The sequence below is a fragment of the Fundulus heteroclitus genome, chromosome 9 (genome assembly GCF_011125445.2).
Source record: "Fundulus heteroclitus isolate FHET01 chromosome 9, MU-UCD_Fhet_4.1, whole genome shotgun sequence".
In the NCBI taxonomy this organism is placed as follows: Eukaryota; Metazoa; Chordata; class Actinopteri; order Cyprinodontiformes; family Fundulidae; genus Fundulus; species Fundulus heteroclitus.
Window position 1 is genome coordinate 3,890,699 of NC_046369.1, and position 24,445 is coordinate 3,915,143.

General features: G+C 39.6%; 1 protein-coding gene across 13 annotated transcripts in view; it reads right to left on the reverse strand.

Annotated features, from left to right (window-relative positions):
• Nucleotides 1-994: 994 nt before the first annotated feature.
• lrrc7 (leucine rich repeat containing 7) overlaps nt 995-24,445 on the reverse strand; it is a 130,376-nt gene continuing 106,925 nt past the window's right edge. For 6 of the 13 annotated variants that reach the window (XM_036140867.1, XM_021324319.2, XM_036140866.1 and 3 more), the window contains 13 exons: nt 22,421-22,927; nt 22,015-22,239; nt 21,299-21,533; nt 20,781-21,131; nt 20,032-20,277; nt 18,551-18,763; nt 15,702-15,869; nt 14,515-14,634; nt 14,172-14,382; nt 12,302-12,561; nt 11,493-11,585; nt 5,739-5,813; nt 995-1,456 (listed from right to left, as the gene is read on the reverse strand). In XM_036140867.1, the coding sequence (XP_035996760.1) occupies nt 1,346-1,456; nt 5,739-5,813; nt 11,493-11,585; nt 12,302-12,561; nt 14,172-14,382; nt 14,515-14,634; nt 15,702-15,869; nt 18,551-18,763; nt 20,032-20,277; nt 20,781-21,131; nt 21,299-21,533; nt 22,015-22,239; nt 22,421-22,927 (2,815 nt within the window). In that variant the 3' untranslated portion in view covers nt 995-1,345. Of the gene's footprint in view, nt 1,659-5,738; nt 5,814-11,492; nt 11,586-12,301; nt 12,562-14,171; nt 14,383-14,514; nt 14,635-15,701; nt 15,870-18,550; nt 18,764-20,031; nt 20,278-20,780; nt 21,132-21,298; nt 21,534-22,014; nt 22,240-22,420; nt 22,928-24,445 lie in introns of all 13 variants that reach the window. The other 7 variants (XM_021324325.2, XM_036140872.1, XM_036140875.1 and 4 more) reach the window with 6 other exon arrangements.

Here is a 24,445-nt window from a genome sequence, read left to right on the forward strand (position 1 = left end):
AAAAAGAAAAACAAAAAACAAAGACCGGGCGTTGTACTGGAAATGGAAGAAGAAGAGCTTCAAACAATGGCACAGATACTGTATTATCACTGCTGTTAAGTCGAGGAATACGAATTTGTCTTCTGTGATCAGGCTAAGATACAAATTGGGCGCCATATTGCAGCAGTGCACAGGGCGTGCAAATGTACTGTGGGGGTGTGGGGATGCGGAGAGGGGGGGGTGGCATAGGGTTTTTTTTTTTGTGTGTATCCCTATTAGTCCAAGTGAATGGCAGTGTGAGTGTAAACATTAGCATGACTTGTACAGTAGATGGCACTAGAGGACAAGGTTGGCTCAGCTGCAAAAGCTCATTGGACTGAGCCTCAGAAGTATTGCTTTAGCTCTTTTCAACACAGCTGTGCAAGCGAAACTTTCCAAACATAAAAGCTATCCGCGATGATGTTTTATGAAAAGGTTTTTCTTTACAGTTAAAATAGTGGCGTACTTTAGAAAAAAAAAAATCATTCAGAGAAATGATTCCTGTACAATCGCAGGAAAAAAAAAATCAGAATATAGTTTATCAACAGTTATATTAATCTTAAACCTTTAGAGCTCTCAGTCCGGGCCCAACTGAAAGTGCAGCTCAGGAAAGCCAAAATCTTTATATATGTACAAAAAAGGCAGAAAGTTATCTGTACATTGGAGGCAAAAAATAACTGGCAGAACACAATGTGTGAGGAAAAAAACATAACGCATAAAATAAATAAATAAAGTAAATCAAATAAAAAAAAAATCAATAATGGGAGAGGGTTAGAAGCATGTAAAACCCGTAACAATTAACAGCATGGCAATAAACAAGATGCTACACATTCATTTAACCGATAGGTAATGATAGCAAGAAAAAAAAAAAAGGAAGAAAAGCAACGACAATAAAAAAAAATACCTCCAAGCTGACTTGGCAACAAAAAAAAAGTTAGAATCTGATTGGCCGATGAGATTACTGCCTCATTCACAAACCAACCGCAATATCCAAACTGCAGCAGCCCTGAAGGAACTCAAAAGTGTCGCGTCCTCTCCTGCTCTGTCCATCCGTCGATCAGGTCCCTGACCTCTGGCAGACAGAAGAGAAGATATGTTTCCCATGGTACGTTTGGCACTAGTATTTGCCTTTGGTCCAGCAATAGGCAAATAGATGTCTGTGTGTTCCTTTATAAAGGTTACAAAAAGAAAAAAAAAGAAGAAGAAGAAGAAGAAATAGACGGCTCATGTGTCAGCTCCACAAGCCTCCAGCAGAGGGCAGGTGGGGTAGAGTTGTATGGAGATGAGCAGAGATGGGGAAGTGGATTTGTTTATTATAAAACTATTTCTATCGCGTGCTGCTGTCTCTCAGGACCACCAAGTCCACAGTCCGAGGGAAACTCTTCAGCAGAGAGACGGCTGTCTCGTGCTCCATGTGTAAAAAACTATGTCCGTTAGCCTGCAAGGCAAACACGCAGCACGGTCAACAGCATGTGTGTGTGCCAACATGTGTGTATAGAGGTATGTGTTGGGCAGATGTTCCATACACATGTCAATGTGTGAGTGTTTGTGGGAGGATGGAGGGTCACTGCCATCATTATCTCAGTAACACATCACTGTTGGGGGAAAAGAGAGAGAAGAGGAGGAGCTACACAGTCATGCTGTAGAAAGAGAAGGGGTAAAGACAAAAAAGGGTTTTCAGATGAGTTCATCCGGCTAAAATGTACATCTTTTGGAGTGAAGATGAAGGACAACAGAGAGAGGAGGAAAACATAAGAGATTATCAATGAGTGTAGAGAAATCTCACACTGTGAAGATCTCACGTCCTATCTTGATTCCCCACACAGGCTTTATTCTCTATGAGGAATATTTACAAATGACCAGGAATGACAGTTTTTACTTGTCCTGGTTTGTGTTCGGTGATTACTGATGTTTGTAGTAGCTACATAAGTTTTCTTCGTGAGAAAATATCCCGGTATTAGAATAGTAGACGATTTAGCCTTTTTAACCTATGCTGTAACTAGACATGACGGTTACCAGCATCCAGTTATACAAAGGTTTTAAAAGATTTGTATTTAAAAAAAATATATATTTTAAAAAGACCCAGAGGAAAAAAAAGTTCTCCAGTTGTTTAAAAAGTAGAGAAGGACAGCAATCGCCCTACGCCACTTGTTGCTGCACACTGCCATTCAGCTGGCTAAGAGGAGGATTTCCCACGTTTCCTTATGTCTGTTTGGAAATATTTTGGGGCGTAAAATGCCCCGTCAGATATGGGATGGAAACTAAAGCAGCAGCACTGCATGGATTAACCCTGTTAAAAGTCAAGCTGGCAGCGAGAAAGTACAAGTAGGTTAACTTGTGTTATTGGATGTCGGAGTTACTTTTACTCTTTATTTAATCTGTTCTGAGCAATGTGTGTTGATGTGCCCAGGCAGCAATCATTGAAACAAACTACCCTGCACTAAAACACCAGCAGCAGGAGAGCGATATGTCGGCTCTAATATAGCTTTAGAAACTATTGACAAAGTAACCCAATTTATAGGTGGCTCTGGTGGGGATGAAATTTAAATATAGTTTGGTATCGTATACCTGATTATCTAATTTAAAATTCCCACTTGTTTTTGGGACACAGTTTGGCAATACATCCCTTTAGTTAGCAGATTAATGCATGGATGTGTCATAATTGTCTTCAGCTGGATAAAAACAAAACTAAAGTAATAATTTTGGTACAAAGGAGCCAAAGGATCAAGAGTTAGTACACAGCCTTAGATACTATAGCTAGAAACCACAGATCAGAGCCCAAATCTCGGTGTCATGATGGACTCAGACCTTAACCTTCAGAGACACATAAAGACAATTACATGTTCGACCTTCTGTCACCTGATAGAAGGCCGACATTTTCAGGATTAAAGGACTGATGTCTAGGCAGGATCTGGAAAAACTAATCCATGCGTTTATCTTTGGTAGAACTGATTACTGCAACGGTGTTTTCACAGGTCTGCCTAAAAAGTGGATCAGACAGCTGCAGCAGATCCAGAACGCTGCTGCCCGTGTCCTCACTAAGACTAAGAAAGTTGAGAACATCACCCCAGTTCTAAAGTCCTTCCACTGGCTCCCTGGATCTCAGAGAATAGACTTTAAAATACTTCTGATTTATAATACTTCTATAAATCCCTGAGAGGGATATGTCGGCTCAAATATAGCTTTAGAAAAAATTTACCCAAAATTAAAACCCAAAATTGTAACCCAAATTATAGGGTCACTGATGGGGATAAAATTTTAATATAGTTTGGTATCATATACCCAACTATCTTATTTTAAATTCTCACTGATTTTCACAACAGCGTTTAGGGAAACATCCCTTTAGTTAGCAGAATCCACCTAAATAGCACGGGTCTAGTACTTGTCTTGTAAAATACGTAAAAGATAATTGTTTTATCTGTTCTGCTCTCCCGCTATTGTTCATCTACTGATATAAACAACACCAGAAAGAAAAACAAAAGCAAATTATTGCCCTAGATATTTATTTAGCAGAAACAACTTACTTTAAGACAATTACAAAGTGGGCCTTCTATCACCTGAAGAAATTTTCCAGGATTAAAGGACTAATATCTCAGCAGGATCTTGAAAAAACTAAGCCATACGTTTATCTTTAGTAGAATTGATTAGTGCAGCTGTGTTTTCGCAGGTCTGCCTAAAAAGTGGATCAGACAGCTGTAGCAGATTCAAAACGCTGCTGCCCGCGTCCTCACTAAGACTAAGAAAGTAGAGAACATCACCCCAGTTCTAAAGTCCTTCCACTGGCTCCCTGTATTTCAGAGAATAATCCTTCTGTTAGTCTATAAATCCCTGAATGGCTTAGCACCTAAATACATCACAGACTTGTTATCAGTGCATCAACCCTCCAGACCACTAAGGTCTTCTGGCTCCAGCCTACTCTGCAGAATCAGAACCAGAACCAGAACCAGAACCAGACATGGAGAAGCAGCATTTAGTCCCTATGCTCCACTTATCTGGAACAAACTTCCAGAGTTCCTTTAAATCAAGATTAAAAACACATTTGTTCTGGAGGGAGATTAAACAAGCATTGGAGGCTATTCTGGGTTTAACAATAGCTCTCGACCCAAAACTGTTCATTTATGTCTATATCCTCATAGACATATGTCCAGAACAATAATCACTGCCATGGTCATAGCACTCTCATGGAAGAGTACCAGTAAATCAAAATGTATTAACTGGATTAATGAAATCTCCATAACTTTGCCTATGGAAAAGATTACTTACATTATGGAGGGGAAACTATCACTGTTTCAAAACATTTGGGGCCCTTTTATGGAATATTTAAAGATTGTGGATCTGAGGGGTGAGGGAAGTGAGGTAGATGAGGCATATTTCCTAGTGATCCTCTGCAGTATCCTATGCTAAATAATCTGCTTTTTTTGGATACTGGACTTTTTGATTCTGTGTGAATTATACATTAAATTTTGTATTTTTTTAACCATATACAAAAGTGGAATAATTTGGGCTTACCCTTGATAAAATAGAGAAACCTTTGTTGTTTTGGTTGTTGTTGTCTGGGGTTTCCCCTTTATCTTTATTGTATTTTTTCTCTCTCTCTCTCTCTCTCTCTCTCTCTCTCTCTCTCTCTCTCTCTCTCTCTCTCTCTTTCTCTCTCTCTCTCTCTCTCTCTCTTTCTCTCTTTCTTTTCTCATACACTCTGTACTTCCAATTAAGTGCTGTTCTAAGACACTTCATAACGACCCAATGGGCAAGGAAAAGACAAGTTGAAGGCTGGACAATAGTTTTGTTGCCCTTAGTGTTTCATTTGATATGAGAGCGTGTTTGTTTTTTGTTTTTTTGTTTTATGCTATCGGAAATTCCTTTTTGAAAACCAAATAAATATAATGTTGGAAAAAAAAGACATTTGTTTAGGATTTCTTTAGACTGTTCAAGTTAAACTGTTTTACTGAAACATAATTAGTTTAAGTTTTTTGTTTTCTTAATAACAAAAAACTGGCAATGTGGCAATGAGAAAACAGCATTAGTTTAAGTTTGTAGTCCAATTGTTTTTAATATTTGCTTTTGTTTTCCATTTTCCCATGTTTTTTTTTTATATATATATTTTTCTACATTTTATTCCAACCTGCTTTTATTCTGGTTTTATTTTCCTAGGTCTCAATCATGTAAAGCACTTTGCGTTGTCCTTGCACTGATATGTGCTATACAACTACATTTACCTTGCCTTGCCTTAATACTCAAATAACATAAATATGTTTTTTTAACAACCAATTGATTTTATTACTCACTTTTAGGCCAAAATACGGAACAGAAATTGTAAAAATATTTGCGATTTTTTTTTTTTAACTAAAGCAGGTTTTAGCCTCGACTTGTCTAATGACGAAAACAAAAATGAAACAGTCAGGGGAAGGAAGCTCATGCCAGATATCTGTATGGTAGTGTGACAGAGGCAGAATATAAAGCAGCAGGAGGCGTGAGTCTTGCACGCTTAACCTTAACAGCAGCAATAACGTTGACTTTGACCACCGTTGCAAAAAAAATAAATAAAAAAAATCCCTGTATTTACTGCAGTTAGATTATTGCTGCGATAACATTTCATTCTAACGTTTGAATGAAACGTTAGAAAACGCTCTGTAATGCCCTGCTGAATACTCTGCCTCCTTATTTGAAAAGGTCGGATGTTGCTGACTGTAGTTGTTTGATGACGAGTGGGAGGATGTTACCTGCAGTATCTTGTCTCCAGGCTTCAGTGCGGAGGTGGCGGGGCCGTCATGCTGTACCCTAGTAACAAAGATACCCTATAAGTCAAAATGATACACCGTTAGGACAACACAGGGACACGATGGTTTAGAATCTTTGCCTTTCTCATGCTCATCTCAATAACCCAACCCAATACACACAAACCTGATTTATATATAAAAAAAAAAAACTACACAAAAAAAAAAAATTAAGAAAAATAATGAAAATAATGCAAAAGTACTGCTGAGGGTTATTTCTAACACTATGATGCTAGTGCTTTTTTTGTTTTTTTAGAAACGGAGAGTTCAGCAATTTCAAAGCTTAGGGATTTTTTGTTCTTGTAAAAATATTGTATATCATTTACTAGATCTATGTATGTAGTAAATAAGCAACTACAGATTCTTAAAGTATATGGAAAGAAGAATTGGTTTGGGAAGGGTTCTAACTTTCAAAAAATAAGTAGATATCAGCAATCATCCCCCCGTTGCTTTTCTCAATTACCCAAGGCAGAGATTGTAAAATCACCAACATCTTTTCACCGAGAGCTGAAAGATGTTTTTGAACACAGAGGTGTCAGACAATGCGGCTGCAGAGAGAAAGAAAAAAATAAATCCACACGGTTCAACAGGCGGCTTCCATGTTGAACACGGGTTGGTGAGCTACACAGATAAATGTGCCGTTACGAAGTGACACGGGAGAACGAAAAAACAAAATGATGCGGTGTCGACGGTGCGGCAGCATCCAGCACACCACAGTGACTGGGTGAACGCAGCAATAGACACAAATAGGTGTTGAGCTGCAACAGGTGACAACATTGACAATCATACAGTGAGCCTCATACATACAGCAACATACTTTCATAATCTTGGAAGAGGTTGGGTTGATTTTGCCGTGCAGACACTTAAAAATACAACCCCACGATACTGATAATTGTTTGGAGTCAATTAGTCTTTGCTTGAATAAAGCTCACTGTATATATTACGTGAATATGTTATTAGCTGAGATAATGTGATATTAGTAACAACAGGTAAATATTTGGCACAGTAAAAAAAAAAACTGTTGCACAGAAGGCTGAAACACACTGCCAAACAGGGTATCTTTAAAATGTACTTGATCGGGAAAATGGAGGCACATCTTCAATATGCTTTGCAACGTTACCCATCTTCAGTTTTCTGACAGAGGCCACCAGATTTTTATCAAAAATCTCCTGGTATATCAAAGAGTCCATGATACAACTTAGGACTGGACGTTCAATAACGATATATATCGACTGATAGACGTCTGTATATCGATGATAGAAAAAAAGGGTGAATAAAAAGTTCAATAGAATAACAGTTTACCTTCCTTTTGCATTCTAGCCTATCATATGTAGGTTAATATTAGTCATTACATCCTCCCAACCAATCACAAACGCAGACCCAGGAAACCCTCCGTCACCAAGCTCCGCCCCCTTCAAAGAGTTCAGAGAGCAGGTGTTCTTTTTTTTCCTTTTTTAAATACTTGCATTTTTGGTAAAAAGTTAGTTGAATAACGCATAAAACGGCCAGGGCTGCACTTAAAATATATGTTTTGAATTTGTTGATAATTATCAATATCGATCAATATGATTTCTATTTTATCGATATGCTTTTTTTTCCCTATACCGTCCAGCCCTTTTACGACTTCCTAAAACAGCATTCCTCTGCCGTTTTGAAGAGAAAAAAGGCCCGCAGTATCACAGACTCTCCATCATTCAGTGGGCATCCGATCCACCATTAGTTGTAAAACTGAGCTGCAGTTTTATTATTTGTCGCCAGGAAGGTTAGTCTGAACAAAGTTAACTGTTCCAGTTACAGTCCCAGTGAAGTTATGCAAACCCAACATGTTCATGGTTGTGACTTTAGGACACTTTGATCAACGTCGTCCAGCCTTGTTTGTCACAGTTTCAGTTATTTTAAACTATTGGGCAGCTGCTCTTACTGTTGATGTGTGCTGCTTTAGAGAATCATCTTTATATTTCAGAAACACAGGACACCATGAATTACAAATTAAAACTTCATAGACATATCTTTTACTTTACAATGCATTTAATTGTTAAGGTTTGTTTAAATTGGGTAACCTTTTGCTAAAAGTTAAAGCTAGCCTATTTAGACATAGACTTTAGAATGCATTTAATTAACTAATAAATAAGGCCGGTCTATTTTTAAATAAAAATAAATCTTTAGTGTGAAATTATACTCCTGCCCCAATAGAGGAATTTTAAATGTTTTTTTATTCATCTTTACCAGCAGTAACAATACCTGTGGAGGGCGAAATAAAACATTTATAAATATATTTAGGATAAAAATTAGAAAGAAAGCTGCTTTTATCTAAGAATTTAATATATCAGAGCCTCCAATCTCCATCCAGTCAATAGAGGAAGGACATTTCTTCTCTCTGAGCTCTAATTAGCCAGACGTGAAACTGACCCAGAGCTTTTGGGAGCCTCTGGTGGTCTTTTAAAGTCAATCTTAGAGGATTATTGTCCCTTCTTTTCAGACAGTGGATAATGACTGCTGGAGAGGGCTATCAATGAACCCGTCAGTAAGTCTATACCAGACTTAGGGCATGGAGAGGATACTAGGAATTAAAAATATTATTTTTTTATTATTATCATTATTAATTACATAAAATTTAAAGTCTGGTTTTTACAGACAGATATTATTTATCTTTTGGCAGTTGTTATTTTATTGAAACTGGTACATGTAGGTGTTGCTGGACTTTTGTGTTACTTTGAACTCTGTCAAGATAATTTACATCAACCCAACGCAAATAACAAACCGAACACTAGAGGGCGCTACCACACAATGGAACCGTCACCTTGGATTTTTTTTAGCTTGGATGTGTACTTCTTTTATATTGAATTATTGTTTAACTATTTAAACTAATGCTCCATTTAGTTGTAGTGCTAAATCTAGTCGTGTTCTCCTAGATGAGATGCGCCGTTTGCAAAGGTCTCTGTTGTGTGTGGATGAATGAAAGGAGTCAGACCTTGGTGAAAGAATAGCAACATAATTGCTGACATTATTGTCTGGCTCATCAACAACAACAGATGTTGTTTTGGAACCCCCAGTGTTCCTATTTGGAAAGCCCTTTACAGCTTTACTCTTAGATTTTACACAGATACTAAGAAACACACGCCTTTAGCTACGTCAAGGTGCTGCTGTAATATCATGCATATTGTATATCATACTATCTCAAGTTCTGTAAATAGGCTGGAGTTTTCTTTTTCACTGTTAAACTTCAATACTTCATCTTTATTTTTACCTGAGTATCCCATATTATCAATAACTGTGCAAGATTTACTGTGGTATTTACTTTTTATTATTTGTGCGTCTATAGAGCTAGCTTTAGATGATTAACTTGTTTTGTTTTTTCATTACTAATTATTGTGTGTGATTCAGTTTGCGTCTTAGCCACTGTCACACCTGAATTTCCCCAATGTGGGACAATAAAATAATTTCTCATCTTATCTTAATTCATCTGAAAGGTATCCGTCTCCACACTAAGGTTAGCAGTTACATTTAGCCCCTTACAAAAATATTCACTTTAATGGGTTTATTGAGTTGTTTTTGTGATTGTGTAGAGCACTGTGAAGAATAAGGAAATGGATGGTTTTCAAAAATATTCCACAAAGTGTGGTGTGGATTTGAATTCAACCCCTCTGAGCCAATAAATGAACCTTTTTCTGCAATTACAGATCAGCAGTCTTTTGGGATATATTCATATCTACCGTTGTGGCACATTTAGAAAATTTGATTTGCGCCCATTCTTCTATGCAAAGCACTTTAACCATGTTCAGCATAAATGTGCATGTTTAGCTTTTTATTTGAAAACATTGCCACAGATTCCCAGGTAAGAAGTTCCATCACTTTAATATAATTCAAAATATACCAATAACCTCTTCCAAAGAAAATAATTCCCACAGAATGATGTGGCTACCACCCTGTTTCATCATGGGGATGGTGTTCTCTGGTTGATGTGCACTTTCAGCCGTTGGAACCACGTTGCCGCCCAAAACGTTCAACTTTGGTCTTTGTGACCAAGGTGGCTAGTGGCAATACTTTATATTGGGGTTCTTATGGCCTTGCATTGTTTTCTTGACACCACTCTTCCATAAAGTCAGGTTTTACAGAGTGTAAATCTAGTCGGTTTCCTGTACACAGATCCTCCCAGCAGAGGTGTTGATCCTTGCACATCAAGAAATACCTTAAGCATGTTGGCTGCTGCTCTGACCAATGCCGTGGTTGTTGAGCCATTTTAGGTGGAAAGTCATGTAGGGTTGGAGCTGTGTCATACTCTCCATTTTAACATCTTGGATTACATAGTGCTCTGTGATGTTTCCAAAGCTTGTGGTATTTTTGAAAATAACCTAACCCTACTTTAAACTACTCCACATCCTTATCCACAAATTGTCTGCTGTGTTCCTTGGTCTTTACGATGAAGTGTGTTTGCCAATGTTCTCAAACAAACCTCCAAGACCTTCTCAGAACAGCTAGATTTACACACAGAGATTAAATGCCACATAGATGTACTCTACTGATTAATCAGGCAACCTTTAAAGCAATTGGTTGCACTGCATTATTTGGGGGTATCATATTAAAAAGGAACTAAAACACTTTTTAAATTTTTGCTATATATATATATATATATATATATATATATATATAGTCAGGTTTTACAGAGTGTACATGATGTAAGCGTTGTATTATTACGTGATAAGAGTTTCACAGAACCCTGCCCCTCAAAAAATCATCTGCAGAGACTCCATCTGCCGCCTCCTTATCACAGCATTAATAATGGGCAAAATGCAGCTCACGGGAACCTTTATGGATTCAAGTAAATTAGGGACCATAAAATAACTGCTCAAGTCAGCAACTAACCTATAATCTTAAAATAAAAGTTAAATGACAAACTGTCAGTTTTCTTTCTCCATTCACAGTCAAACTTCAGCATTTGTCTCGTGAACTATGTGGAAGTTGAATGTTGGAAGAACTCGTCATCCTTTAAGCTGTTCTGTCAGTCATTTGCGCAGGATAAAATTTCACACCTTCCTTCCCTGAATCAAAGCACTGAACATCTAAAATCGCCCACAGCGTCCCAGAACCGAGCAGACAACTAAAAATAGGAAGTGGAGCTTTTTTGTGCGCAGCCTGTTCGCTCCTTGAGACCGACTAAAGTGGCGTGTTTCTGGGACGGACTGCCTTGTAGAGCGGGCCTGGGGGATCTCCAACCCCAACAGGCTCCCGGTGCAGACGATGACAGGCTCAGTCGAATTTAGAAGTCAAAATGATGAAAGGGTTTGGCACATCATGTAAGATCTGAGCAAGTCTGGTGACGTTACAAGACAGTTCAAACAGTCGTGAATTCACTAAATAGATAAGCAACCACAGACTTATGTCTGCTGAAAAGATAGGTCATTCTCAGATATTACTTTTGAAAGTTTCTTTAACTACCTAATAAATCAGTTATATTTTCAATAAATGCAAGTCCAGTTAATTCTTTTGTGTCTCTATTTTTTCCCACCAGTACCAATTCATGAACCTCAGTTCAAAAAGCTATTTTCCAACAGAAAAATATCAACTCTAAGCAAACTAAGTGTGCATCTGCCTCGCGGACTGACAGACGAAGCACTGCGGTAACGAGCTGCAGTTTCCATGGCAACTCTGAGGTAAAGCTGAAGAGGCTGTGATTGGCTGACAGGCTGGGTCAGGTCGTACCATATCGGAGGGTTTGAAGGGGTTCCCCTGGCCACTGATGCCGCCAGAGATGCTGAAGCCAAGGCCGGGGTTCTTCTCAATTCTCACGCACAGCTAGGCAGGAGAGGAGAGAGGAAAACAAGCAAAGCCGAAGCTGAAAGTGAAATGCATACATTGTGACAACTACTTTCCAAGCACAGAGCGAACAAACACGTGGAAGAGGGCCGTGCAACACGTTTTTGGCACTTATTCCGAAGTCGGCGTCGTCTCCCTGGCAGGAAGAGCCGAGCCACAAATAACGCTGTCGGTGTTTTGCTATTTGGCATAATGGCAGCTATCTCTCGCAAGGAAGGGGGAAACGAAAACCCCCAGAGGCAGATCGCTGTACAGGCTGGTGCAAATGACTTCATGTTCCTTTCCGAACTGCAACAGTGATCTCCATCTGTGCAATGTTTCCGATTAGGAATGACACCTCTGTGGCTTTTTTCTGGATGGCTTTCAGCACAGACTGTGGTTCTGCGATGGCTAAATGACTCCTGGACGTCCTAATTATCTCCACATTTCGTCTGCGTTAGCTGCTCGTTTATCGCTACGGCTTTGATAACGGCCGTCAAAATCCGTTTGCTGAGATCACAGTGTCATCTGAAACCATCCTGTACTCCAGTAACAGAATTTGGCGGGCACTAAATATTTGCGCCTCGGCCAGTGTTGCCAGCCGCAGACAGCACAGATTGGCTCCGATCCTTTGACAAACACATGGCACAAGCACAGTCCATCAATGAGCATCTGACGTAGCTGCCGGAGGGAGGCAGGGGGACGAGCGGACGTACCTGCTCTTGAAAACCATCCGTGCTTTTCTGGCCTTTAGTCTGCAGCAGACATCGAGCGCTCTGCGGCCTGGGGTTGTTATGGGAAGCCATGGCAGCCTGGTTGCTGTGCACCATGCCCTGATTGACGTGATACTGTGGATTGGTAGCAGGTAGGGAGGGCTGATGGGAGGTGTGGGGGTTGTACTGGGATTGGTTTCCAGACGATGACAGCGCCATGGGCAGGCCGCTACTCGGGTAAGCCTGGCCGGGGGAAGGAAGGGCTGAGGAAAACAAAGACAAGTTTGACTTCTTACTTAAATTTCCTATGCCTTATTAGACCAAACTTCCCAAACTTCTCAGCCAGCGATCCCCAAAATAACAGCGGCAGAGCTCCTTCTGGCGGGTGGTGAGCTATTTTTTTTCTGTATGGAAATTACAAGATTAAAGTCATTAAACTGCGAGGATAAAGTTGTCATTTTATGAAAAACTCTTACAAAAAAGCTGTGTTAACATGAGGAATGTTGAGGAGCTTGTAAAGTTGTACTTTGGTATCGAATTCCCAAATAAAGAAATACTTAATCAGCGTCAAATTGTTATTATTCTCAGGACTTTGAACTGATTGTGACTTTATTCTCATAATATTACAATTGTTTTCTTGTAATGTTCTCCATTACTGTACGCCTAACACGACTTTATTCTCGTAATTTCCAGAAAGAAAACAAATGTGTCTATGGCCATTGTAGATAAATTATTAGCCATGGATTTCCACAAAAACTCAGGAATTTGCTTTCTGATGTTGAAAAGTTGTACATTTTCAACAAAAAAATTGTTTTCCATGACTAAAGGCAGGAATTTGCTATATTAAAACAAGCATATCTGACATTTTAAAGTCAGAAATCCCCCCTAGAGGGTTCTGGCCCCTACCTTGATTTAAGGCTGCCTCACAACAGCCTTAAAACCAATAAAATAAAAATCACTTTGTGCATGTACAACCACAGACTTTCAAGCACATATCTTAACTGGTGGAACAACATAAAGTAGTGGGTAATTAGCAATTGGAAGGAAAAGTGTGCATAAAATTACATACAATTATGAAAAGGATGGGTCCTAAATGGAATCAGCCCACCTGAGTCAAAGCTTTGTGGAATCGCCTTTCGAGGCATTTACAGTCCCAAGTCTTTTGAGGAATGTCTCAGCTAGCTTTGCACAGCAAGAGACTTTGCTTGCTCTACTTTTGAGGGAGCGTGCCAATTGCACGCTCCTTCAAAACTTGCGACATCTGTGGCATTGCACTGTGCGATAGCAACGCACATTTCAGAGTGTTTTTTTTTGTTTTTTTATGGCCAGCCTGTGGCACTGTGCAATAATCATGCTGCAAAATCAGCACCTTGATATGTCACACCTGCGAGGTGGGGATGGATTATCTATGCAAAGGAGAAGTGCTCAGTGTCACATATTTAAACAGATTTGTGACCAATATTTGAGAGTAATGGTTATTTTGTGTATATGGAAAAAAAAATGTTTCAGATCTTTGAATTCAGCCCTTAAGTATGGGCACGAAAAAAAAGTGTTGCATTTATATTTTGGTTCAGTGTATCTTTATGTATTTTTTCTGGTTTGGAGGTGAATCACTACATATACACATTTCACTGTTCAGGGGTGAGGGTTTGTATTAATGTGTAAAATCCATGAATAATTTTTTTCTACGTGACTATTAAATAAATTCAAAATACTTCATAAACATGACAGAATGTAAAAAAAAGTTCAAAGTTACTAATACTTTAGCACTGTTTTCCCTTAAAAGCACTTGGTTTTAGACACATGCCCTAAATGCGTAAAATATAAGCTATAACACATCAAACCACAACAAAAAAGAAGCTGTGTTGTTTACCCTGTGAAACATTGCCTTGGTACTGCCCTGGGCCACCTGCAGGCACTATAGACAGAGACATTCCTTGCTGGTATTGTCCACCTTTGTTCATCATACCATCGTAAACCTGCTGCCCAACAACGCGATGAGGCACCGTGGCCGAGGACGAAGTGGTGGAGGTGACGATCATGGTGTTGTGGGACTGATGGGAGGGGTTGTGTGAATGTCCACCCTGAGGGAAGAAGGGACACGGCGCCACAGACGACTTTACAATCAGATGTGATCATACCTGTGTTGCCACTCGGAATGTTTTAAAGACTTCCGAGCGAAATGCAAAGATGCACTGATTAATTGACCCCTTTACCTTTTTCATGTGGTTCTCAGGTGGAACGTCCCTTCGACCAAGCGAGTAGGGAGCCCACTGGTTGCTCCCTGTGACCTCCTCCTGGTCATTGTCCAGCATTGCAGCCTGCTGAGAAGGCGTCTGGGAAATAAAGATAGACAGAGAAACACTGAAACGACTCTCTGCATTTATCTCCCTGGGCTTCAACTGGTGATATATGCACTTTTCAACAGGAGCAGGGATGTAAGAACATAGTAGTTTTACCTAAAATCCTCTGATTACCACCACAACCTTATGTCAACATGGAAGGACTAATGGAAGACTTAAACAGTTTTTTTAACTCTTATATAGAAACTAAGATTGTATTATTTTATAAATACCCTAAAACCCTAAAAACAAGACTTAAACCAAAATCCTTCCATGCGCCTTTTAAGAAATGGTGATTCCTTCACTGGAACATAGATAGTTCAACTGAAGCCATCATTTCCAGCTAAGATGATGTTTTGGAAAGTATGACTTCATGCAGAATATAACTTGCATTACATCTTAGGTACTGTAAACTATATTTTGTTAGAGGTCTTTTGCAATGCAAATCCAATCCAAATCGTTTAACTGAGTCTACACAATTTTTTTTTTCTGGGCGATTGCAAGGGGCAACTTGCTAAACTGGTGGCAGCAAGATCATACAAATTTGCCTGTTGTATTCTCCACAGTTTCTTCTTTCTTGTCTGACATGCTTCCTTTCTGAGCCCAAATACACCACTAACACTAATGGTTTGGCTATTTGCCTCAAAGTTTGGCAGTTGAAAAGCCGAAAGAGCTGTAACAGATATTACAACAGTGATGACTTAATCATAAACTTTGTAACCACTGAAAATGGTTGATGTATGACATCTTTGTAGTCCTAATAACCTTGTTATACCTCTAAAATGTTTATCAGCTGTCAGAGACATTATAGGAGATCCATAAACGTCCTGTTTAAGAAACACTGATGCTCAGATTGCAATGTTGTGATGTATCGTGGCTTCTGCTTCTTCGCATAACACATGAAGGTTTAAACAATGATATCAACACATACAAAACATGCAAAGAACGTTTCATGTGGTCAAAAAAAAAGACCACCGGCTGCAGCTCCCTCTAGCTTTCTGTTATCATACGTATCCAGTAATTGTAACCAGGGTTTTTAGTGCTCTGATCAGGATACTCACAGTGATGGCAGATGGAGGAGGAGGCAGTGGCAGCCAGCGGCCAGCAGGGGGCTCATGCCTAGTGTTATTGTAAAGGTTAAAGTTCAAAGTGGTGCTGCGCCCCTGGCCGAGACCCCCGCCCTGATAGAGCATGCCCAGCGTGAGCGTGTTGTGCTTTAGGACACCACTCTGATTGGAGAAGACAACATCACATGACATGGGTGAATGGCGGGGGAGGGGGGGGAAGGAGGAAGGGGGTTGGAGCCAACACAGCGAGCCAGCAGAGCTCCACAAAAATAACGATATACAAACAAGAGCAGTAACACTGATAAAAATCAACAACAACAAACAACAACAACAGTGCAGAGTTGCTGAAAGCACAGAAAAATGTTAGCTAGTGATTGGTCAATACACACAAAACATCGTGTCATACAAGCAACAGGAAGTGGATCAGTTCATTCCAGCATGTGAATAATTTAACACATTCCTAGCTCAGTATGTGAATAAGAAGTTTACCCCCCAAAACGTTCCTGTAAAAAGCTAAAAAAAAATAATAATGTCTAATTTCAAAACCAGACGTTTTTATGTGCATGATGTATTTGTTACTGATTAGAAGAAGCGTCTAATTTCACAGGTTGCTTACTTAGGCTTTCGTCTAATTAGTTTGACATTTGAAAAAAAAAGGCATATTTTAGATGAAACAATAGATTTGACTCGTGTTTAAATGATTTTAAAACTAGCCGCAGAAGCGAGGGTGCTTCCCTCAAAATGTTCCTGTAAAAAGGTAAAAAATAGTGTCTAATTTCAAAACCAGGCATTTTTATGTGCATAATGTATTTGTTTTTGATTAAGAGTAATGCCTAATTTCACATGTTGCTTTCTTAGGCTTTTGTCTAATTAATTTGACATTTGAAAAAAAAGACATATTTGTTTGTGTCAAACGTTAGATAAAAAGATAGCTTTGACTCATGTTTAAATGATTTTAAAACCAGCCATGGAAACGAGGGTGCTTGCCTCAGCTCTCCATCCAGCACCTCTAAAACTCTTTAAGGCGGCCTCATTTATTAAATCTTTATTCATCAAAAAAGCAAAAGGTACATGAGCCTACCGTCGAACCTTACATCAGGTCTTACTGTTTGTCATAAATGTAAATTTAGTCAAGGTAGACTTGTGCAGCAGAAGAAAAACCTACGTGACAAAGAAGCTATAGTGAAAATGGCATAAAGCGGCAGAAGAGTGAAGTGATATGTTTTAATTGTGGGTTATCTCTGATGAGAGATTTGTCATCATTAATTTATTTTAAGGATCTGTGAGGAAGTCAAATAATAGTCCTAATAATATGGGAGATTTTATTACAAAAGATAAACATTGGATGCCTGTTCTAGTTACTCCACTGAACGATTTTTCAGGAAGAAGGCTGACAAATTCATCCAAAAAGTTAATGCATGAGTCTAGACTGTGTGTGTGATTAGTGGCAGACTGTTGATATCTCGCGCCTAATGTCGCACATTAGGCGTGGATTTCCCGGGTAAAGCAGATTTTTTTTAATGCACAGTGATGAGTGGCTTCGTTTTGATTTCAATTTTCTTTGCATATCGTTACGGAGTTTGCGCGGTGTGGCATCGTCTTGGTCTGTGCAGTTCCACACCAGATCGCACCAGACAGTTGAGTTTGATTTTTGGCTTTGGAGCCAAATGATAGCCATTCTGAATTTGCACTGTCAAATATTTATGTCTGGTAACTGGAGACTGCACAACATCTACCTGTGTCAGGAATTATGTTTAAAGGTTAGTTTTGATTTCTTGATATGGCATTTTGTGAATTCATTATAGGTAATAATGCCCTTAGTGGCTGTAATATTCTGCCAGAACAGCAGCAAATTGCCATTGTCAGCTAGCTGCTCTTATCTCATCTTATTTCACATAAGCTGTCCAGCAGCATTCAAGATAGTATGTTTACAGGGTTTCCATGTCTCATCTTTGTTTGAAAATGTTTCTGGCAGACTCACGATTGGATTGATAAAGCATCCATCAGACTAGCTGGTGAGCTTCCTCCACTCTAAGGATGTATTTAATTTCGCTAGTTATGTATGCGGGTGTATCGCTAGTTATGAAGCAAATAAGTGGAATAACACCTGAAATGTCCCGTATGTTTTGCATGTTTGTATCTTACTGCTTGTATTTGTTTTGTCTTACCTGGGCTGCAAATTAGCTATTATAGCTATTATTATACCACTTCAAATGTAGCAATGTTATATTTTTTTGTTCTGTCCCTATCCAATAAACGTATTATTAATAAAAGCGGGTATAATATATTAAATGCTCCCTCTTTAACACATCTGTGTGACATCTGTGTGTCAGGACAGTGTAAACTCTTAAAAATATTTTAATCTTTGACAATGACTGTGTTCTTTTCTTTTTTTTCCCAAACAAGTGAAAACAATTAATGGAAATGGAAATAATTAGGCAGTGTGTTATTGAGATCTTCTAACAACCTAAAACAAAATCAGTCTTCTACGATCCTTTTAGGGACTTTTCACTTGTTTGAAAAGAAAAAAAAATGAATAAATGATACAGAATTAAATTTTCTTTTTAATACAATGGAGATTTTGCTGAACTGAATGTAAGGAAATGTGACTTTTCCAAGCACATATCCATGGGTGAGTGTGCTGTTGGTCAGGCTGACACAGCGACAGTGTGGAGTGGACACACATGCAGCCGAAAACGACTCTTGTCAACCTTACAACACAGACTTACACGGATACAGGCAGGGGAGGCTTCTTAATGCTGTGCGTTTGTGTGTCGGTGTGTTGTGTTAGGAGTATTTTTTTTTTGTTTTTCTTTGGCAGTAATTGCTTTGCGTAGACGTACCCTGTCCAACCGTTTGGCCTCTATGTGCCTGAGAAGTTGTTGCCTCCAGTCGGCGGGCATCTTGGAAGTGATGTCCTCGGGTTTCTGCGGCACAACGGGTCTTACTTTGATGGTGTCCTCGGACGGTTTCTCAGGACAGGTGGCCAGAGTGTAGTCGGGTGGCATCTTCTCCAGCAGGGCAGCCATGGTGGGACGAGCTGACACAGGGCGGGCCTGATTTGCGTCATATATAATGATACAAGGTAAGAAAAGCACAAAGGCTGGAGTGAAGAAACTAAATGAACACAACATGAATGTATATTTTGCATAAAAGCGCCACATAAAGCAGGTGCCCTATTTGCTCACGCTGAAAGACACCAGATGAAATGCTTTGCCAATCTAATCAGGTATGCTGTTGGAGACATCTCTGTGGCTATTTTAGGAACATCTGATTTGAAGCCAGCCCGGAATATCCTGAAGGGATTATTTGTGAACAAGAGGCTTTCTTGGAAACAAGGAAGCGGCGATGAACATTATCCTTATTCTGCTACCATCAAGACACAGGTAATTAAAGGAAAAAAAAGACCAAGAAGTTGTTATAATACTAAATCCTCAAATTTCTCTGCCAAACTTGGCCATCCCACTGTGTAGTCCAATAATAATTTCATTTAGAAGCAACTGCATATGCCTTAGTGGGATTGGGGATCTGTATTTAAAAGAAACAAAATTTCACTATAGTTGCAAGACTATGACAAATTTTGTTAGAAATACAATAGATAGTTTGCACTGATATATATATATATATATATATATATATATATATATATATATATATATATATATATATATATATATATATATATATATATATATATATATATATATATATTTCCCACTTTTGTGTTTTTCCTGATTTTTTTTCCTTAACTCTTTAAATCAAAATCAAAATCCTCCAAACAGTATTAAGAGGCTGGGCTGACTTAATGAAAACTATGCCAACGAACAAATGAGTGGAGATAAGAAGATTACCTGTTTTAGTTGACAGTCAGTAACTTTAAAATGATGCATGTGTTCAAAAAAAATTTTCTGCCAGGTCAACATGATCATGTCAGTTTGCCGGTCTTTGCAAGGCCGTTGTCTTTTCCAACTATCCTACTCAACTCTGGAGGAATCTGAAACACTTTTTTTTCCTGTGCTTTAAAAAATAATTGAAGCAGATTCATGTGAAAATATAGACTGGGTTTAAACATGTTTTATCTTTTGTGTATAGGTGCCTGGTGGATCCTTACGCAGCTTCCTTGAAATCACATCACTATCAATGCGAAAATGCTCCAGCGGTACTTTACTTTTATGAGTAACTATTTCCATTGGGAATAACTGAAACAAATATATATCATTTTAAATAATGATAAATAAGCTGATTAAAGTACAGCTAAAAGCAGAACCTCAGAACAGATGGTTTGTAAAGCAAACAGCAGCAGCTAAAATGTTTTTGGTGTTACCTGAGACGCTCCATAGGTTTCAGTGCTGTAGCTCCGAGCTGACAGGGGGCGACGTTGAGTCAGGCTTTTGGTCGGATAACCAATCATGGGCTTCTTCTGCTCCTGGTAAGTGGTATAGTCATCATCATAGCGACCATTTCTCTTGTTGTGCATCATCTGATTTTGGTTGTCAGACATGTTGGACAGGGCAGAGTGCTCCATGGGAGAGGAGTAGGCCAGAGCCCGGCTGTAATGAGGGGGGTCCGCCTGAGAGCGGGAGGGAGAGGCGGGTTAATTATTAACCTAATAATTCAATGAATTATATTATATTTGTTTTCCTTTTAAACGATTCACAGCACATTTATCAGCAAACAAGAAGGATAAATTAAACCAAACAATTGAAAAAGTTGTACTGAAGCTGTGTCAAAATGTAAACAGGTTTGTCTTCTAAAAAAAACACAAAACATTTTAATATATCTTAATGATGCTTAATTTAACAGGAAGCAACTACATAGTTAGATTATAATAACATAATAGAAAAAAATTGAAATCAACAAAGAACTGAATTATATATATTTTTGGGAATATTTTCAGAAATAGCTGCTTTCTGTCTCCAAAGTAAAAAATACAAAATAATTATTGGCTTACATATTTTCATGGTATGGTATGTTATCTTTGGACTAAAATAAATTTAAAAAAAAAGATTCCTGATGTTTTATTTGTCATTCAATGAATTTAAAAGATAAGATTTACTTAGCACTCGCCCCTACCTGCTGTTTGTACTGAGCTTCCTGCAGCGCCTCCTGCTGGGCTTCATGAACTCTGCGAAACAAGGCCAGCTCAGTGGAGCTCACCAAAGAATCGGCTCTCCTCAGAAACCCTGGCCTGGAGCGTTGAGTGGACATGGTTTGCTGCTGCTGGCTGTGCGGCCCGTCCTGGTTGATTGGGGTTTGGGGGAAGGAAAACATCTCCAGAGGTGGATATGCGCGGTACCGAGGACTCACGAGCTCCTTGGGTAGCGTCTTTCCAGGCTGGCTCAAGTAATCCATGGCCTTTGATGAGTGGTTTACGTAATCTGGAGTGTTGGGGAAGGGGGGAGGGATCCTGCGATCCATGGTCACCTGATTGGATAGAAGTTAAACGTTTAAGGCATTATCCAAGTCACACAAAACTTGGGATTTAAAACAAATGCAGCATTTTTTATTATATTTTGATATTTATAGTTTATTTATAATATTGTGTTGGCACATATAAACACAGTTATAGATTAAAAGAAAATTTATCTGACCTGGGGGTTGTAGTTCTGGTCGAAATGATAGGCCTTGTGGGGAATGGCAGGCTTCTGATTGTGTCCGGACTGATTCTGGTTGCCGCCTCCGTGTCCTGGGAAGCCCAGCTCGTCGTCTAACATGGGGGCAGACTGAGACCGCGACATGCTGGTGTGCTCCATGGAACCAGGGAGCTCTGGACGGTCCAAACTAGTCTGCTGCTCAATGGACGAGCTGTAGCTTTCCATGGGAATACTGTTAGGAAAGATTAACAGCCGGAGCCAAAATGCATGAGAACTTTAAAAGATGCAACAAGAATATGTTTGGGGACCTGCATCTGCTAATGGCTGGAATCAGATCTTTGTCTGAACGCATCGTAGAGGTCACATGAACACAATACTCTTTCTTGTGGGTTATTACTGCAGAAATGACACTCCAACTTAGCGACCTTCAGTATCACTTCAAAATGGAAAGGAGATATCTCGCTCACACACACGCATGGTAGAAAGGTTCCCTTCCTCAGAATATTGATATATTACATAAATTACTGTTTATTGAAGGAAGTATACAAACAAACATGTTGAATCCTCTTAATTATACTGGATTAAGAGAAATATAACTTGGCAAAACTCAAAACGTTACAAAAACAAAAGATTCAAACTGGCCACAAATCATTGCCCGGGGCATCTGTACAAGTTCACTTGACTTACTGACTAAATATGTATCCTAAACTTACCTGTAGACTTTGTAGGAGCCAATGTCAATCTCATCTATGCTCTGGGACTTCTTAAACTTGGACCTCGTCTCCTTCATCATGGGGGAAAGTCGGTCTGAGCTTTTGCTCATCACCACCGTTACCTTGTTCCCCCCACTGACACTCAGCTGATCCTTCCTGATCTGCTCCCCCTGGCTGTTGTGATACGTCCAGCTTCCGGGCAAAGGTCCCGAGCCCTGTTCCAGTCTGGAAATGAAAAGAAAAAAAAAACAGGGAGTTATGACGTGGACTATATCAGTTAAGACAAAAAAATAACAACAGAGCTTTGTGTTTAAATTGTCTGGGTGAGTAGCTTTTCATTTCCTGCAGCCGTTTTTAGGCAAATGTACAATGTTTTAGCTCCAATAGCTAATTTTCTGTCACTCACCTTGAGTCCATGTCCTTGCGGTCGGGGTTGGGGCTTGACGTGGGCGTCAGGTCCAACTTTGAGGGGAAAGCGGTTCTGTCCTCCAGTGGGCTGGGGGTCCTGGTCCAATTCTGCCAGGGGTTCTGGGAACTAGGCCCGGAGGACTGCGGGTCGTTATCCGGGTTGGAGCGCTGGTTATTGTGGTAGGGGAGCGTTTGTGTATCCAGCTCCAAGGGGACTCCTACGATTCGATCTTGCCTGAGGAGGGGCCGGCGACCGTGTGCCGACTGGCTGCGGGGTTTGGAGCCCAGCGGGGGGTTACCCTGACTTGTGTTAGAGGATGGAGGGTCCATAGAAGACTCCTCAGCATCAAATCCTGTGTTGTCATAGTGCTGAGCCTCCGACCAATCAAAAGGCTCGCTGAGCGGACGGCGATCTCCCCGTTGCTGCAGGGTTCCTGATGGAGGTGTTTCTCTCTGAGACAGCAAGGGCTTGGAGTCAATAGGTTTTGGGAACGACTGGGCAAGTCTACAAAGATCAAAACACGTTAGAAGTTAATTATAAAGAGACATTAACACGGTTTGTGCAAATGCAACCCACAGGCGCTGGGAACACGACAGCGTTCCCTCCGTCTCTGCGACGTCCCTCATAAACATCAACTGGGCAAAGGACCATGTTTGGGATAATTATGTTCCTAAGAGGATGGATGCCAAATACAAGTGCCTTCAAACTCCTTCACTGTCATTTGCAGTTTGCAAATATGTTTTACAAGGATGCGGGCCAGAAAAAAAAAAAAAAAACAGTATACAGACGGAGATCTTAAACAGACTCCAGACCATGTGAAATAAATGTAGTGTTGGGAAATAAGAAATGACAAGGCCTGCTCAGAGTAAAAGAGGGATGGAACGAACACGAGTTCATGTTTTGTAGTGAAGGACCTTCTCAAATACAGTTTCTCTCAAGCCCAAGATGTTAAAGAGAAGCAGAAAAAACAACAACCATCAAGGCCCAGTTTGCTACCAGGCTACTAACAGAGGATTATTAGAAGCAAACATAATGAAAACTTTGTATTTTTCAGGGATTCTACACATTTTCGTATCTGCACATTTGCACTTTGGCAGACTCAAAATAGCACAGTATGCAGTCCTGCATATAAATAGATTTGATGTGGATTTACTGCAGATGTCTAACAAGGTCAAGGCTTGGACGGCTAGATATATGGATCAATTAGAGCCACACGTATCCAGACATAATAATAATGATAATCATAATTCATTTTTATTATTTTCCAGCTTATCAGGGCTGTGCAAAAACTGCTCTTTCCTTTCGTTGATGACTCACTTAAACAGTTATGTAGTTTTATTAGCTATTTGAAATTATAACATTAACAATAAACTATATTTTTAAGGGGCCTTTAAAATAAATTTCCATTTTCATTTAGAATGTATTACGGTCTCAGTTAAATAAAGGTAAAACACATCCATTGAGAACACTAAACATTCTTTGTCAGCCATACATCAAGGTCCTACTCTAATAAAACACTAATCACCACGACGGAGGCTATGATGTAATAAATTTGGCATGCAGTCTCTAAGATTAGATTCTTTTTGCTGCTGTTCATTAATGCAAGATTTCAAACAGAAAGCAGATTCAAAGCACGTTTTGACATTAATAATTAATGCGATTCCCAGTTCCACATACGTCAGCTCATATCATTAACGTGCTGCAACCAGAGCAATGCTATGAGCAGAGGAACCGTGCTTCTTTAATTGGCTCTCTTCATCTCTCAGAAGCCAATTTGTCCTCTAAACAGTAATACTGTATGGGTGAAGCGTGCACACGGCGCATCTTCAAACCAGAGAAGCGAGCGGAGGAAGTACATCCTGGACCCAATCTACCGCATCTTAACGAGCCTCTCTACCCTTCACGAGCCAACGTATAGATGAGGAGGTTGCACAAAGATGGAGGGGGAAGGCAAAAGACGGAGCAACTAATAGACGAGTGAGATAACAGATGGAGGAGACCGCAGTGAGGTTCAGACCGAAG